At 36.1% G+C, this 18177-nt stretch overlaps 1 protein-coding gene across 2 annotated transcripts in view; it reads right to left on the bottom strand.

Moving 5' to 3' along the window:
- The window catches only part of LOC105879014 (uncharacterized), a 56706-nt gene that overhangs the window by 31552 nt on the left and 6977 nt on the right, over positions 1-18177 (bottom strand). For both annotated transcript variants that reach the window (XM_012778961.3, XM_012778967.3), the window contains exons 3-4: positions 5883-6027; positions 5518-5613 (exon numbers count right to left, since the gene is read on the bottom strand). In XM_012778961.3, the coding sequence (XP_012634415.2) occupies positions 5518-5613; positions 5883-6027 (241 nt within the window). The remainder of the gene's footprint in view (positions 1-5517; positions 5614-5882; positions 6028-18177) is intronic.

Below are 18177 nucleotides of genomic sequence, written 5' to 3'. Positions count from 1 at the left end.
TACAGCTGGAACCCATTCTACTAAGTGAAGTATCTCAAGAATGGACAAACCAGCACCACATGTACTCATCAGCAAATTGGTATTAACGGATCAACATCTAAGTGGACATATAGGAGTAACATTTATCGGCTGTTGGAAGGGTGGGAGGGGGGAGGAGAGGATAGATATCTTACAGCGAGTAAGATATGCAACATTTGTGGGATGGACACGCTTGAAGCTCTTACTGGGGGGGGGGAGGAGGGCATGGGCAATATATGTAACCTTAACACCTGTACCCCCCATAATACGGTAAAATAAAAAAATAAAAGACAAAATAAAGGAAAACAAAATAAAAATTAAAAACTTAATTTCAGTTTGGAGAAACTTTGCTCTGCTAAGGCCTTACCAACTGAAATTATTACTAATATGTTTAAGCAATACTTAGGTTCAAAAATGAAACATACATTTAATATCATGTTCAAGTATTATAAAGGGGTTACATATAAAAATATTTTTATTATATAAATCTTTGTCATTTATATTTTAATTTTCACCATCTCTTAAAGCAATATCTAGATCCATTTGGAATTTCTTAGGTTTTGCTTCTTTCAAATTCTTTTTTCTTTTTTAAATAAAAAAACAAAGTAAGATTCCTTGGCATTTTCTACACATGGAATTACTTCATCATGTGGAAATATGGACAGTTTTATTTCTTCTCTCAGTCTGTACACATTCTCTTTTTTTTCTTGCCTTATTGTGTTTGTTAGAAGTTACAGTACTATACTGAGTAAGAATGGTGAGAGCAAACATCCTTCACTTGTGCCCAGATCTACAGGGAAAGTATTTAGTGTTTTACAGGGAAAGCATTCAGTAAATATGATATTTGCTGTAGATTTTTTTTGGAGATGTTCTTTGATCAAGCTAAGGAAGTCCTGTTTATTTCTAGTTTGCAGAATTATTATCACAAACAGGAATTTTGTCATATATCTGTGTCTTCCTCTATTGTCTTAACACGTTATGTAAAATCATCAATTCTTGTTTAAATGTTTGGTAGAATAGTGAAAACTACAATTCTCTTGTGCTGGAAGATTGCTTTTTCTAGAGCTTTTGATTTTAAACTTAATTTATTTGATTCAAGTTATCTATGTCAACCTTTATGACAACCTATGGACCATTCAAATTATCTGTATCACCCTGAGTTTTTTGTTTTTTTGAGAAAGAGTCTCACTCTGTTGCCCCAGCTAGAATGCCGTGGCCTCAGCTTAGCTCACAGGAACCTCAAACTCCTGGGCTCAATCAATCCTTCTGCCTCAGCCTCCCAAGTAGCTGTGACTACAGACATGTGCCACCATGCCTGGCTAAATTTTTTATATATTTTTAGTTGGCCAATTAATTTCTATTTTTAGTAAAAGATGGGGTCTCACTCTTGCTCAGGCTGGTCTCGAACTCCTGACCTTGAGGAATCTGCCCACCTCAGCCTCCCAGAGTGCTAGGATTACACTCGTGAGCCACGGCGTCTGGCCCTGACTGACTTTTGATAGTGTTGTGGCTCTTGAAGAACTGGTACATTTTGTCTATGTTGTAAAATTTATGAGCATAAAGTTGCCGACAATATTGCTTTGTTATCCTCTTACTGGATGCTGGTGTGATATTCCTTGTTTCTTTCCTGATATTGGTGATGTCTTTTTCATATTTTTGTCAATATTGCTAGAGGTTTATCAATTTTACTGATTTTTTCAAAGAACCACGTGTTTCATTAGTTTTCTCTACTGTTCTCTAATTTTCATTTTCACTGATTTCTGCTTTAGCTTTATTTCCTTCCTTCTGCTTGCAGAGATTTTATTTTCTTCTACTTTCTTAAAATAGAAGGTTAATTACATGTTGACACCTTTCATCTTTTCTGTGTTAGCATTTAGGGATATAAATTTCTCTATCAGAAAATTAGCTATTTCCAACATACACTGATACGTTGCATCCTTATTTTCACTCAGTTCTATGCATTTTTAAAATTTCTTTTGAAACGCTTCTTTGATCCATGCACTATTTAGAAGTTTGTTGCTTAATATTCCATTGAATGGATATTTTCCTATTATCTTTCTATTACTGAATCATAATTTGATTTTATTATGGCCAGAAAACACACTCGGTATGATTTCAGTTCTTTTAAAACTGTTGAAAATCCTAAAGACTCCTCCAAAAGACTCCTGGAATTGATAAAGAAATTCAGTGAAGTCTCAGGTTACAAAATTAACATATACAAATCAGTAACCATTTCTATACACTAATAACAGTCAAGCTGAGAGTTAAATCATGAACCTAATATCATTTACAATAGCTGCAAAGAAAATATCTAGGAATATACTTAATCAAAGAGATGAAAGATCTCTATAAGAATTACAAAACACTGATGAAAGAAACCATAGATGACACAAATGGAAAAACTTCCCATGCTCATGATTTGGAAGAATCAATATTATTAAAATGTACATAACGTCCAAAGTGTTTACAGATTCAATGCAATTCCCATTAAAATACCAACATCATTTTTCACAGAACTAGAAAAAAACAATTCCAAATTTCATATGGAATCAAAAAAGAGCCCAAATAGCCAAAGCAATCCTAAGCAAAAGGAACAAATCTGTAGGCCTCACATTACCGGACTTCAAATTTTACAAGGCTATGATAACCAAAACAGCATGATATTGGTATAAAGGTAGACAAATAGACCAATGGAACAGAATAGAGAACCCTGAAATAAAACCATACAGCTACAACCAACTGATTTTTGACAAAGCAGACAAAAACATACACTGGGGGAAGGACACCCCTGATTCCATAAATAATGCTGGGAATATTGGAGAGCCACATGTAGAAGAATGAAGATGGATCCTTATCTCTTACCATACACAAAAATTAACAAGATGGATCAAAGACTTAAATATAAGACCTAAAACCATAAAAATCCTAGAAGAAAAAGTAGGAAACTCTTCTGGACATCGGCCTAGGCAAAGAATTTATGAATAAGACTCCAAAAGCAAATACAGAAACAACAAAAATAAATAAATTGGCCTTAATTAAACTAAAAAGTTAAGGAAAAAAAATCAACTGAATAGGCAACTTACAGAATAGGAGAAAATATTCATAAACTATACATCCGACAAAGGACTAATATACACAATCTAAAAAGAATTCAAACAAATCACAAGAAAAAAACAAATAATCCCATCCAAAAGTGGGTAAAAGACAGGAACAGACTGTTTTCAAAAGAAGATATACAAATGGCCAATGAACATATGAAAAAAAAGCTCAATATCATGAATCATCAGGGAAATGCAAATTAAAATCACAATGAGATATGGCTTTATCCCTGTCAAAATGGATATTAGAAAGTCAACAAACAACAGATATTGGTGTGGATGAGATGAAAAGAGAATGCTTATACACTGTTGGTGAAAATGTAAGCTAGTATAACCTCTATGGAAAACAGTATGGAGATTCCTCAAAGAACTAAAAGCACACCTACCATTCGATCCCACTAGGATTTCTACCTAAAGGAAAAGAAGTAATTATATCAAAGAGACATCTGCAACTGAATGTTTACTACACCACAATTCACAACTGCAAAGATATGGAATCAACCTAAGTGCCCATCAACTGATAAATCAATAAAGAAAACTGTGTGTGTGTGTGTGTGTGTGTGTGTGTGTGTGTGTGTGTGTGTACACCCATGGAGTACTACTCAGCCATAAAAACGAATGAAATGATGTCTTCTGCCACAATTTGGATGAAACTGGAGACCATTATCCTAAGTGAAGTAATTCAGGAATGGAAAAACAAATACCACATGTTCTCACTTGTAAGCAGGAAGTAAACAATGTGTATACATGGTTATAAAATGATGTAACAAGCATTGGAAACTGAAAAGGGGGGATGGAGAGCAGAGGCCAAAAGATAAAACACTACCTATCAGGTACAATCTATCCTACTCTGGTGACAGGTACACTAAAAGCCCTGGCTTCAGCATAATACAATACATCCAAGTAGTACAAAACATTTGTACCCCCTAAGTGTACCGAATTTTTTTAAAACTAAATAAATCTGTTGAGGTTTGTTTATGGCTCAAGATCTATCAATCTGTCTATCTTCTGGAATGTTCCATGGGCACTTGAGAAAAAAGTATATTCTATTGTTATCGGGCACTGTACTATAAATTTTGCTTCAATCCTTTTGGTTGATGTTTCGTGTACTCTGAGGTTCTTGTTTGGTGCGGACACATTTAGGATCGCAGCATTTTTGCTGGATTGATCCTTTTATAATTATATAATGTTCTTTTTGTCTAATAATTTTCTTTACTCTGGAGTCTATTTAATCTGCTATTAAGAGGGCCATCCTTACTTTGTTTTGATTAATATATGTATGGTATATCTTTCTCTATTTTTTATCAACCTATGTTGTTAACTATGAGTTTCCAATAGATAACATTTTGAAATCATGTTTTTTGCTTTATCAATACTGCCAATTTGTATTTTAATTAGTGTATTTTGATCATTTACATTTAAGGTAAATATTCCTTAATGAGTCTCTATGCCCTTATTCCCTTTCCAATATTTTCCCTATAGAGATGAGAACAATCTTGTACAAACATAAATCAGACATTGCTCATTTGCTGAAAATCTACCACTAAATCAATAATAATATGAACTTATTTAGTAAGGCTTATGATACTCTTGCCTTTGGACTCTAGCTGCCTCTCTGACATCACTGTCTTCCCCTCCTCCTTTCAACCACTCTCCTTCAGCCACTGTGACTTTCTTATTATTCCTCAAAACTATAGGGCATATTCCTACCCAGGGCTACCAGCTGCTGTTACCCCAGCTAAAAAGAGGCAGAATCCTCACAGCTCATAGTCATTTCATTCAAATTTCTACCCTAATGTTGAACTCATTCAGAGTTCCCTGTTGTTCTTAAAGTAGCACACTCTATTATCAATCTAACCTTATTTAATTTCTTTGATAGTCTTTAACACCACAGAGTATTTAATACACACAAATATAAATATGAATTTATGTGTTTAGGGCTACCTGTATAAACTCACTTAAGGGTTTCTTTTTTTTTTTTTACTACTTAGAAAATGACTGGCATATAGCAAATACTCAAAATTCACCTACTGAGTCAGAAACTGAGTATATAGAAGAATGTCTGACAAAAAAGAAATGCAGGACAATGGAGATAAGGTAGGCAACTCAATTGCTTTGATAAACAGAGAGTAACCAAGAAAAACAATAGTAAAGATGTGAGATTGCACTATAGGCAGGTATAAGAATGGTAAATATTAAAAAAAAATCAAAAAGGAGAACATTTTTTGTGAGAGTGCTAATTGGAGGTTTCATTTAGAAATCAATATTCTCAGTTACTTCCAAGGTTTAGGACCTCTAAAGAGATACTCTTGAAAAACGTCTCACAGGTGACAACCTCTGAATAAACTACAGGGAAATAATAAATCCCCGATGTTAATCTGTACATTTCACATTAACTCACCTGGGTAGCTCTGGCTTGAGGACTCTTCCTTGAGTATCCATGGTTCCTCCCCTTGCTCCAGCCTGAAGATCACCTCTGGTTTGGTAACACAATACCCTGTTAACAGGAAATAATTTAGGACTAAACCAAGCAGTCTAGACTTCATGGCCACTGAAGGAGGGAGAAGCTTCTGGAGCTGCTCAGTGATGATGCCACTAGAACATTTCACTGGAGAGGTGAACATATGACTCTTCTGGTGGTCAAAGGTGATCCATCCACACTCATTTTCATAATTTTAAATATCATTAAACTACAGAGTGCCCATGGGCTTCATAAGCAAAAGAATGAAAAATGCTGTTTAGAGATACATAGTAAACGGGCCTTACCTACTGAGACCAAGTTGCTGTAGTTCTCCAGCATCACGTCCCTATACAGAGATTTCTGACCAGGGTCCAGGTGTTCCCACTCCTCCTGGGTGAAGCCCACAGTCACATCCTTAAATGACAATGATCCCTGGAATTTCTGTTCAATCTGAAATACTCAGAATTAGGTGACATGGAAAGAGATGTACAGGACTAATCTTTACCGTGATTATTGTTCACAGATTACCAAAATGGTTTACAAAATATTTGTATTGATTTATACTAATACTGTGGGGAAAAAGAGAAATCATAACAAATAATCAGCCATTGCATTAAGCTACTGATTCATTAAAAAAAATTATCAAGTCCCCACAATGTATCTGGAACAATTATACTTATTAGAAATACTAAGATTAATAAAAATCAAGGAATATACAATCTGGTAAGAAAATATATGCAGTAATATGTTACAAGTACTATGGTGAAAGTACACCCTAGACCAATACAATAAAGAAGGAGCAAAATTAGTTCTATTTTGAGCTTCACTGAGGAAATACAGCTGTTGGCTGAATTTTCACTATACTGTGTTCTTCCTAAGCATGGCACCACCACACAAGCAAAGGCAAGGGGGTGGCCTCTAACACACTCAAGAAATCAGCAAAAGGACAAACAGCACAGCAGATGAGAACACGGCCTAGTGCTGTCATTTAGGGAATGGGTTACAGAGTCATCTAAGGCTAATTAGTCTCCAAAGTAGTTATCATTTACCATTTTCAAGATTATTAAGCACTACAGTGTATATTTATAAATCACAGAAATAAACTGTCAGTACATTTACTATGAATTTTAATTTAATTTAATTTAATTTAATTCTCACTTAGATTCAGAACTGGAGAAAATCAGCCCAATATTTTATTTCAATACATATTCTAGGTTCTAACCTTCAATTCAGGGACAATAATAAAGATGCATAGAAAATGGAAAGAGTTAGAGTGTACAGAAGATATCCAATTGGATCATTTTGGACATCTTCTAGGTGCATGCCTCTTTTAGGGATCACTGCTATGAAAAAGGAGAGCCAAGAAACAGACATGAGCATATACTGAAATCACGCGACCAGGTATTTATTTATAGGATCAATTCTCTTGAGAAAGGGAAGGGACAGCTAAGAACAAAACAGCACCACTTACATCAAGTTCTACAGTAGAAAAGTGGGCTGCAAACAGGGCACTGACAATAAGAGACAGAGCAATAAAACATGGTCACCAATTCACTAGGCAGAAAGGAAATGTTTCTCAGGCTATCCACAGGAACAGCTACACAGATACCAGGGTCACAAAGCCAGCCAGGGACATTTGGGGTAAATAGGGTGAAATAGATTGGACACAGTATTTCAGCAAGACAGGTCTCACATAAATTTTGAAGCATAATACTGGAGGTCAAAAATGAAAAAATAAGGATTTCAGAAACACTAATAACCTGGTGGTGTTAGAAGCTTATCAATGGTAAATCAGAAGGTTGTCAGAGAACTTAGAAAAAATAATCAAGAATGGAACCTGGGGGAAAATCACGTTTTAACCGATTCGCACAGCACAGAAATAGGCCATGAAGACCATGAAGCAACTTTTGGAAAGGTGGAAATAAAAATAATAACAAATAGTTGTAAAAACTAAGAGATGATTATATGATCATATCAAAGCCTGCTTAAAAACTCTTGGCAAATTAGGAATGAAAAGGAATTTCCTCAATGTGACAAAGGATGTCTACATATACCTAACAGCAAATGTCATAGTGGTGAAATATGGAAAATGTTCAACTTAAAAACAGGACTAAGAGAAGGATACCTGCCTGCTATTTCCAACTTTATTCAACATTTTCTAAAGTTCTTACAGTAATAAGGTTAAACAATTATATACACAGAAAATTCAATAAAAGTACAGTTTTAGAAACTGGTTGCAAGTTCAATAAAGCAAATCTTAGGTATTTCTATAATAATTAAGGTATTGTGATACAGGCATAAAGACTTTCAAATGTATCAACAAAAGAGAGCCCCCAAACAGACCCACACCTATATGGCCACTTGATTCATAACAAGGGTGACAAGAACAGTCATTTCAATAAATAGTGATAGTTTAATGAGTATTTATTGCTATCTTAAGTGTAAGCAGAAACCCACCTTATAGAGTGTATACACCTAAATTTGCAAAGTAAATTTTTCAAAAATGCTGTAAGAAATTTTTCTGCATGACTTCAAGACAGGCAAAGATTTCTTAAACAGACACAAAATATATTAACCATACTCTATTAAAATTAATAACCTGTCTTTATAAAAAGACAAGAAAAGAATAAAAGTATAACCCATAGATTGGGAGAAGATATTCAGACATATGTATATATATATATGAATGTATTCAGAATACATATACAGATATATGTATTCAGAATACATGTATCGAAGAACTCAGATCCCTAGCAGAGAAAGAAATGTAGCCCTAACATAGAAATTAACCCATTTATCTCTAGCATAGAAAAAAAATTCTAAAATTAATAAAAAAAAAAAAAAAGGCAGGCCATCTCAATCGCAAAACTGGGAAGTCAGAAGACTGAGCAAAAATTTGAACAGGCAGTTGCTATAAAAAACAGCTAAAAAATGTCACTAGAAAATTCTAAATCCTACAAAGATACTCTTTTAAAATGAATATATTTTCCAAATAAAGGCTGAAAAAACTGACAACAGTACACACAGATAACAAGAAATACCATAGTTCTTTAAGCTGAAGGAAAATGATACTTGATAAAATCCCAAAACAGGATAGAATGAAGAAAAATGAAAAGGAAATTTAATGTACCTATAGTAATGTCTTTTGGAATCTACAGCACACATAAAAGCAAAGTAAGTCACAACACTAGCAAAAAGTATAGTTTAGGGAACAAAGAAATTAAATTTTTAAGATTCTTGCAATATCTGTGAAGTGGTAAAGTACTAATGTAAGGTAGACAAAAATAAGAATGATATTGTAATATCCAGAGTGAACACTACAAAAATACGAAATAGTAAACTAAAAAACTACTAAGTACGAAAAAATAATTAAACACCTGTCAAGAGGAAAATGGGTAAATTATACTATTTTCATGCAATGGAATACCATGTAGCAGTACAAGGAATGAACTACTGGTACACACAGCAATGCAGATGGGTCTAATATATATTGAAATTAAGAAGCCTGACACAAAAGTGATTGCGTCACTGATTCTCTGCATTTAAGTTTCAATAACAGATGACAAAAGAGTTGAAGTTTTTTTCTAGGTGGGATGAAACAGGAAAAATGGGCAATCAAAAGACCTTGATAAGAAAACACTATTTAACATAGATATGTTAATAAATAAATCTATTACTAATTGTAACAATTAGTAACATATTACATCAGAACAGAAAACCAGCAATCTACCAATTAAAAAAAAAAAAAAAGAAAGAAATTTCACCAGCAGCACAAAAGAAACAGAGGAAGTATGATAAAAACTATAACATAAAGTAAAACATACATTGTCAAACAAACTATGTATCTTAGATATATAGTAAACTAAGCTATACAAAAAACCCAAAACACTAAGCTATAAGGGGGCATATGAATGTGTTAAATTTCTTATCAATGACAGAAATAATTGACTTTAAAACAAAACCAGCTAAAAGTTCCTTACAAGAAAAGATCAGGAAAATCTGAAAATAAAGTAACAAATACCACATATGCAGAAAATATAAGCAAGATTGGCTATAATTACATCCGATAAGGTAACACTGAGGACCAAACAAATTAAATGACAAAGACAATTCTTCAAGGAGAAATCATTCATGTACATCTTTTTTGGCACAAAATACCAAGAAGCCAAACTCATATGGAAAAAACTACTATAAGTACCAGGATACTCTGATTAAAACATACATACTGGGGAAAATACATGAGGTAGGAAAACAAAAGAGAATATTATATGAAAGACCACAGGAAATAGATGTTTTCTTTAGAAACTTTAAAAACTACCAACATTGATTTAGAAAGCAATAGAAAATTGGTCTAAAGACCAATAACTAGAAATATGATTTAATAATCAACTGAAGATCTTGAAGATCTACCATGGAAAAATCACTAAGTTCAGATGTTTTTAGAATTAAATTATAGCCACCATTAAGTAAAACAATTCATGTAATTTAAACATTCCATACTGCTATGACTTGGATGTTTGTTCCCCAAACCTCATGTTGAAATTTGATCCCAATGTTGGAGGTGTGGCCTAATGGAAGGTGTTTGGGTCATGGGGGCAGATCCTTCAAAATAGACTAATGCCCTCCTAGGGAAAGGGATGTTAAGTTCTCGCTCTATTAGTTCCCAAAAGAGCAGATTGTTATAAAGAGCCTAGCAACTCCCGCTCCCTTTCTTGCACCCTCTCTCACCATGTGATCTCTGTACAGCTGGCCTCCCTTGCCCTTCTACCAGAGGACCTCACCAGATGCCCAATCTTGAACTTTACCAGACATCAGAATCGTGAGTCAAATAAAATAAACCTCTTTTCTTTATAAATTACCCACTCTCTGGTATTCTTTTCTAGCAAGACATAACAGACTAAGACACACACCCTAGGAAAATGTTTATTAATTATCATAAACTTAATACCAAAACAAAATATTGGTTAAGAACAATTCATATTTAATTTTGATGCAAATATTCTAAATAAAACATTAACAAACTCAATCCATTACAATCTATTAAGAATAATTCAGCTTGAACAACGAGACACAGGCTGCAGAACAGCAGATTATCTTGTTCACAGTATGTGCTCCAAAAACTTAAAACAATCCATGGTAAGCGTTCAAAAATATCTGCAGAATGACCTAATAATTTTTTGAAAAATTCAACCGTAAGTTCAGACACTTGAGAGCTCTAAATATTGGATTACATGACATAGACTTTAACAGAACTGTGACTAAAATCACTAAAGAAAAAAGATGGCAAGATAGAAAATTTCAAAAGAAAACTGAAAACTATGAAAGACGAACACAAGTGGAAAATCACCTAAAAGCAGCCAAAAAAATGACATATTACCTTCAAAGGCAAAAATGCACCCTAAAATTGCAGAAAAGGCATACTTTTCCAATTCACACGAACCTTTTGTACCAAAACAGATCACAGTCTGGGTCACAAAGCATATTTCAACAAATTCCAAAGATCTGAAAGCTTAGAGTATATTCTTGTCATACAGGAGGATTAAGGTAGCAATCAGTAACAAAAAGATCAACTAGAAAAGCCCTCAATGTTTAGAAATTGAGATATATATCTAACTGGAAATTAGAGAATATTTTTAAGTGAATTATCAAAAATACAACATATCAAAACATGTGAGATACAGCTAAACCGATGCTTATAAAGAAATGAGTCCTTAATAACATGTTAGAAAACAGCTAAAAAAAAAAAAATCAGTAACCATCTATCTTCTTTTTTAGAAAAAGAACAAATTTCACCCAAAGGAAGGACATGTTACAGATCACACATAAATGAATTAAATATATACACACACAGAGAAAAAAGACAAAGCCAAGTCTGTTTTTAAAAAGTCTAACAGACCTGACAATGTTCTCGAATGATTGATCATGACATACAGAGGAACAGTGCATTACCAATATCCTACATGAAGAAAAAAAATCCCTATAGGTCCCACACTCAATGAAAACATAATGAAGAAGATATTATGAACAATGATGCCAATAAGTTTGAAAATTTATGAAAATTCACATTAGTAAGAAAATACAACTTACCGAGACTTATTTAACAAAAAAAAGAAGAAAAGAAAACCTAATGTCTCATATCAGTTAAGAAAATTGAATCTATAATTTAAAGTCTTCCTATGAAGAAAATTCCAGGCATAGATGGCCTCACAGGTGAATAAATACCTAGGAAAGAAACACTACTAAAATTAAAACAAAATCACATAGAGAAAAGCAAGATGAAACATGTAAGAATTCATGTTATAAAGTCGGTATAAGCTGGAGAATGAAATCTAACAAGAACATATCAAAAAAAAATTAACAGGTCAATCTCAGGGACATAGATGCAAAAATCCTTAATAAAATATTGACAACTAAACCCAGCAGTATATAAAAGTGTAACATACTATGACCAAGTTGGGCTTATTTCAGAAATACCAAGGTAGTGTTACATCTGAAAATCAATTAATGTAATGTACCAATCAGTAATGGATAAAAGTCATCTGATGGCCTCAACAGATGTAGAAAATCATTTGACAAAATTTAACAGATATTCACGATTAAAAGAAAACTTTATATAACTAATAGAATGGGGCATCCTTGATGTGATAAGAAACGCCAAAAAATACAAAAATCACATATTGAAGGGTAAGTTTTTTCTTTGAGAATAGAATCAAGACAAGGAAGCCCACTCTTGCTCCTACTCAATATTATATATTAGAGGACCTAGCAGTGCAATAAAGAAAAACAGGCATAAGAATTGGAAAATGTTAAGTATGATTATTCCCAGTATATTCACATATATAGAAAATCCAACCTACTGTATAAATTATCTGATATAACAAATTAGTGTAGAAAAATTGCTGGCTACAACATTAATATATAATATTAAGAAAATTCTATATATTAGCAACAAGCAATTAGGAAATGCAATAAAAGATATACATATATTAACAAACATAGAAATAACTCTAACAATAGGTATACAAGAACTCTACACAAAAAGCTTTAAAAATTACTCAAGACATAAATGTAGGATATATACCATTGTTCATAGAAGATTCAATATTAAAAAGATAAGCAATTCTTCCCAAATATGTTTATGGATTCAATTCAACCACAATGAAAAGTCCCAGTAGATTATTTTATGAATACTAACAATATTTATATGGAAATACAAAAGGCCAGGAAGAACCAGGATCTTGCTTAAGAAGAAAAACTCTGTTGGCAGTTAAACTACTAGATATCAAGACATTTCACCAAGTGTGGCACTGGCACAGAAGGGAAAAACCAATGGAACATAGTAGAGCCAAAAAAAATGGCTGGGTGCAGTGGCTCAGGCCTGTTATCCTAAGCACTCTAGGAGGTCAAGGCAGGAGGACAGCTTGAGGTCAGGGGTTCAACACCAGCATAAGCAAAAGTGAGACCCCATCTCTACTAAAAATAGAAAAAAATTAGCCAGGTGTGGTGACATGCACCTGTAGGCCCAGCTCCTCTGGAGACTGAAGCTGGAGGATTGCTTAAGCCCAGGAATTTGAGGTTGTCGTGAGCTAGGCTGATGCCACAGCACTCTAGCCAGGGGCGACAGAGAACTCTGTCTGGAAAAAAAAATTCCAAAAAAATACCCAGACATGTATGTATACATAATTTATGACACATATCACACTACAAAACAGTGGGGAGAAGATAGTCTTTTCAAAAATAACTCTAGTTAAACCGTATATGGGAAAAAAGTAATCTGACATCTACCTCATACAAAAGTAAAACATCAATTCCAATTAAACAGGAAGAAATGTGAAAACCAAAGCAATAAATATTTTAAAAGATAACAAAGGGGATTATCTTCATTAGTTTAAAGTAGGAAAATTAATCTAAAATAGGACACAACTCTAATAAATAAATTAAATGAACTAATCCAGGGATTGGAAAACTTTCCTGGACAAGAACCAGACATTACATAAGTTGCGCTTTGCAGACCAGGAGGTTTCTGTCACAACTACCATGTTTCCCCCAAAATAAGACCTACCCATAAAATAAGCCCTAGCAGGATTTCTAAGCATTTGGGCAATATAAGCCCTACCCCAAAAATAAGACCTAGTGAAGGGCGTGGCTATGCAGAGCATCTGCACAACCCATGCATTTCCTCGTGGAGCAGTCAAGAAGACGAGCAGCCCTTCTTCATCTGCCCCATGACAGCTCTATTGCTCCACATGAGAGATCGGGGCCAATGGTTCTAAAGGAAATAGAGCTGCAAGAAATTCAGGATGGAATTCGGGGTTTGGAGAGTTATGATGATGTTCCAGAAGACGACGACTTAACTATATTTGAATAAATATAGATTGTTGTACCGTACTTAAAAAAATAACACATCCCCTGAAAATAAGCCCTAGGGTGTCTTCTTGAGGAAAAATAAATATAAGACCCTGTCTTATTTTCAGGGAAACACAGTACTCAACTCTGTCCCAGAAGCCAGAGACTATATGTAAGTGAATGAATGAGCAGGGAGATATCAGGATTGTGAGAGGGACACAGGGAAGCTTCAGGAGTGCTGGTAATGTTTGTTTTGACCTGTGTATGAGTTTTGTGGGCCTTAGATTTGTAATATTAATGATTCATTGATTTCTACACTTAAGATTTGTGGGCTTTTCCATACATCTGCCACACATACAGAAATAAGATTAAAAATTAAAATACATTTTAATTTGTTGATCAAAAACTGTATCAAAAAGGAACCTGGAACTTGTATAGGAACAAAAAAAAAAAAACACTACATATTAATACTGGAATTTTACAGCTCAAATGGTACTTTAAATGCTTATACTAAAAATGCTTTAAAATTAACTCATCTTCCACAAGAAAAAGTTAGAAAAAATAGCCTATTATCAAAAATAATTGGAGGAATAAAAGTATAAGTTAACAAAACTTAAACATAAGTACAATGAAAGCAAAAGTTGGTTCCTTCTGAGGACTGAACTCTGATCTTTTTCTTTTGCTAAAAACTCTTTCCTAAGGAGGCTGGGTCAGGCTGACAAATGGTAAATTCCCACTAAGCGGCTTTTGTTAACCAAATGAAGCGGTGGTTTACTTCCCAACCTGATTCTGGTACGGCATTAACATCACCTAAAAGATAAGAAGCTCCCGTTTTAACTCAAGCATCCTAGCAGATGCCTATCATAAATTTAAAATATCTTAACTCAAGCATCCTAGCAGATGCCTATTCTTAAATTTAAAGCATCTTAAAGCATCCTAGCAGGCACCTATTGTAAATTTAAAATGTCCTCCTGTCTGGACCTCCCAGAGTGCTCATACCCTTATCTTAAAGTAAGCATATCCTTTCTGGTCTCCTAGATAAAGTCTAACTCTCTCAGCCAATTGCCAGCCAAAGAATCTCTAAACTCACCTATAACCTGTAAGTCCCCCACTTCGAGATGTCCCACCTTTTTGGGCCAAACCAATGTATGCCTCTCATGTATTGATTTGTGACTTTGCCTGTAACCCTGTCTCTCTGAAAATGTATAAAACTGAACTGTAACTGAGCCACAGTGAGCCCACTTACTCAAGGCTTCTTGAGAGTGGCTCCAGGTCATGGTCCTCAAATTTGGCTCAGAATAAACTTTCAAATATTTCAGGGCTTGGATTTTTCCGTCCACACTTCAAAGACTAATAAAATAGCTATCTGTGATAAAATTAGTCCAAAAAGGGGCAAAAACAAAAATACTGTTAGAAATAAAACCTGGTAAAGATTATTATGGGTAAGGTAATGGAAAAATACTGACAAAAGTGTGCAGAAAATTAAACGAGTAATACTTCTTGAACAAGTGGGCCTTATTTTGGAAAGTAAAGATTAGTAATTAAGAAATGTAGAAATACAATTCAATAGGTCCAAAATTACATCACCATTCTCACATTTATATGTCAATAAATAAAATATGGTAATTAGAATATAGTGTAGCCACACAATGGAAAACTACATAGCATTAAAAGAAATAAAATACATATGGATAGATCTGAAATTATTGGTGAAGTAGGTAAAAAATTGTGTATTATACACATTAAGAAAACTTATACATTTTTAAAAGCACCCAAAAAATAAACAATATTTTCAACTTTCTATGCAGTTTTTTCAATGTACATGTACAGGTAAAATCAGAAGACTAGTAGACCAAAGATGAAAACTTGGCACTGAACTACGGGACACAATGAGGAAGACACCAAGAAAGAGCCATGAGAAGAGTGGTATCAGAAGACGACAAAGACTTTCCAAGGAGAGAAAAGTCAGCAGGGTAATGCAACAGTTAATCTAGGGATGCAACTACAATTTAGTCATTGGTATGTGAACTAAAATAAAATCTTGGGAGCAAGATGGCGGACAAGAAACACAGACAGAATGTCTCTGTAGGAAAGACAGATTCTAGCAGAAATTAGAAAAAAGAAGCAAGAAGACGAGCATACAGAGGACGAGGGCCAGAAGGAGGGGTACCTGAGACCCGGGAGACTCCACAGGAGGAGGCTGCGGAGGAGAACTGGAGGCTGAGACCACCAGAGCAGCCCGGAGACCAGCGGCAAGGGCAGGTGGATTTGCTGTTTCCCCTCCCCTGCATTTGGGACTCCTGGTGGGCTCCCCAGCGGGTGGAGAGACCTGTGGACACCAGCCCAGAGACGGCCACCGCCAGCCAGCGGTGAGCCTGTAACAGACGTGGCACCAGGTTCCCAACTTCCTCTGGGCACTTCCGTGTGCACAGACCCGAGCCACGCGGCGGGTGCCATATTGCCTCCTCCTCCCCTCCGCCAACCCTACCCGCGGCTGCCCAGAGGGACAATACAGCCACCAGCCAGAGGCACCTCCAGGGAACGGGACCTTCCCTTTTGGGACCCTACAGCTGACTCAGGGGAACTCAGATTGCGAGCTCCCTACCTGCCAGCTCTCCCAGGTGCTGCTGGCACGGTGTTCCCAGGAGAACGGTGCCGACTCAGAGGCTGAGAGACATAGATCCAGCTTGGGCTCCCTGTGGGTGAATTGAGACCGGAACTCCTCTCCCTGGTGGGGATACAGTTTGAACTCTGGGACCCAGAGGTCGGACCTGCAGACCAGATCCCCTGCACTGAGGGCTAGCATTGCCCGGGGCACAGAACGGTTATACGTGAACAGCCTACTGAGGTGTCTGTGCCTCCAGGGGCGGATCAGCATCCTAGAGGGCAACCTTCTTCCCAGGAGGAGGCCGTGCGCCCAGCCCAGGTGGCATTCCTGTGCAGGGAACCTCCCCGCCGGCATCACAGTCCAGGGAGGCCTGGTGACTTGTGGTCTGGCCTGCTGGCAGAGGCCCAGGAGTAGCTGCGGAGTTGGGGAGGGTGGAAAGAAACGAGGCCCGCTCCAGACTGCGGGTCTCAGACAGTCTCACCCCCACACACAGACTTTCTGGCTGAGCAGGACCATTCCAGCTGTCCATTCCAGGACAGCTTTTCCTGGAAGCAGAGTACAGAACTTTGACCCTTGCTAACTGCCTGAGGGCAGGCTTACCCAATCCAGCTCTGCCCAGAACAAGAGTTGATAACAGGACACAAAATCAACAGCATAGCCTGTTCCTCCAAGCAAACGACACCTACTGACAGGGACGGCATCTTGCACAGCCTTTTCACGGCACCCACTGACTCAATATACAGGGAGTGGTCCAATCTCACCCACAGACACCACCTAACGCCTCATAAAACTAAACAAGGTGTGTGAATACCCAAACAATAACCTAAAGGAAAGAAACAACAACTGATCGACATGGGAAGAAATCAGCGAAAGAACTCAGGAAATATGAAGAACCAAATAAAAAACACACCCCCAAAGAGGTGCACCAGCCCCCTAGAAATGGACACCAATCAAAATCATGCAACCAATATGACAGAAGAGGAATTTCGTATGTGGATCACAAGAACAGTCACCAAGCTGCAACAACAACTCAATAACCAACACAAAGAAACCACAAAAAGCCTCCAGGATATGGAAAAAGAAACTGACACAATGAAAAAAAGTTTAACCAAACTCCTGGAAATGAAGAATCAATTCAAGGAACTACAAAATACAGTGGAAAGTCTCAAGAACAGGGTAGATCAAACAGAAGAAAAAATCTCAGAGCTTGAAGAGAACACCCTCCAACTAAATAAATCAGTCACAGAAATAGAGCAGAGAAACAAGAGAAAAGAGCAAAGCCTACAGGAGATGTGGGATTATGTGAAGAAACCTAACGTGAGGGTCATACGGTTACCAGAAGGAGAAGAAGACAACACTCAAGGGTTAGACAAGCTGTTTGAAGATATAATAGAGGAAAATTTCACAAGCCTTGCTCAAAATCTTGATATACAAGTTCAAGAAGCTCAGAGGACCCCCTGGAGATTCAATGCAAACAGGAAGACTTCATGACATGCAGTCATCAGACTGACCAAAGTATCAACTAAAGAGGGCCTTCTAAGAGCTGTAAGACAAAAGAAGCAAGTAACATACAAGGAAAAGCCAATTTGAGTAACATCAGACTTCTCTAATGAGACTTTACAAGCAAGGAGAGACTGGGGCCCCAT

Source organism: Microcebus murinus, chromosome 14 (genome assembly GCF_040939455.1).
Source record: "Microcebus murinus isolate Inina chromosome 14, M.murinus_Inina_mat1.0, whole genome shotgun sequence".
Lineage (NCBI taxonomy): Eukaryota > Metazoa > Chordata > Mammalia > Primates > Cheirogaleidae > Microcebus > Microcebus murinus.
Note: the sequence above shows the minus strand (reverse complement) of the source record. Positions and strands in the feature narration are given on the sequence as shown.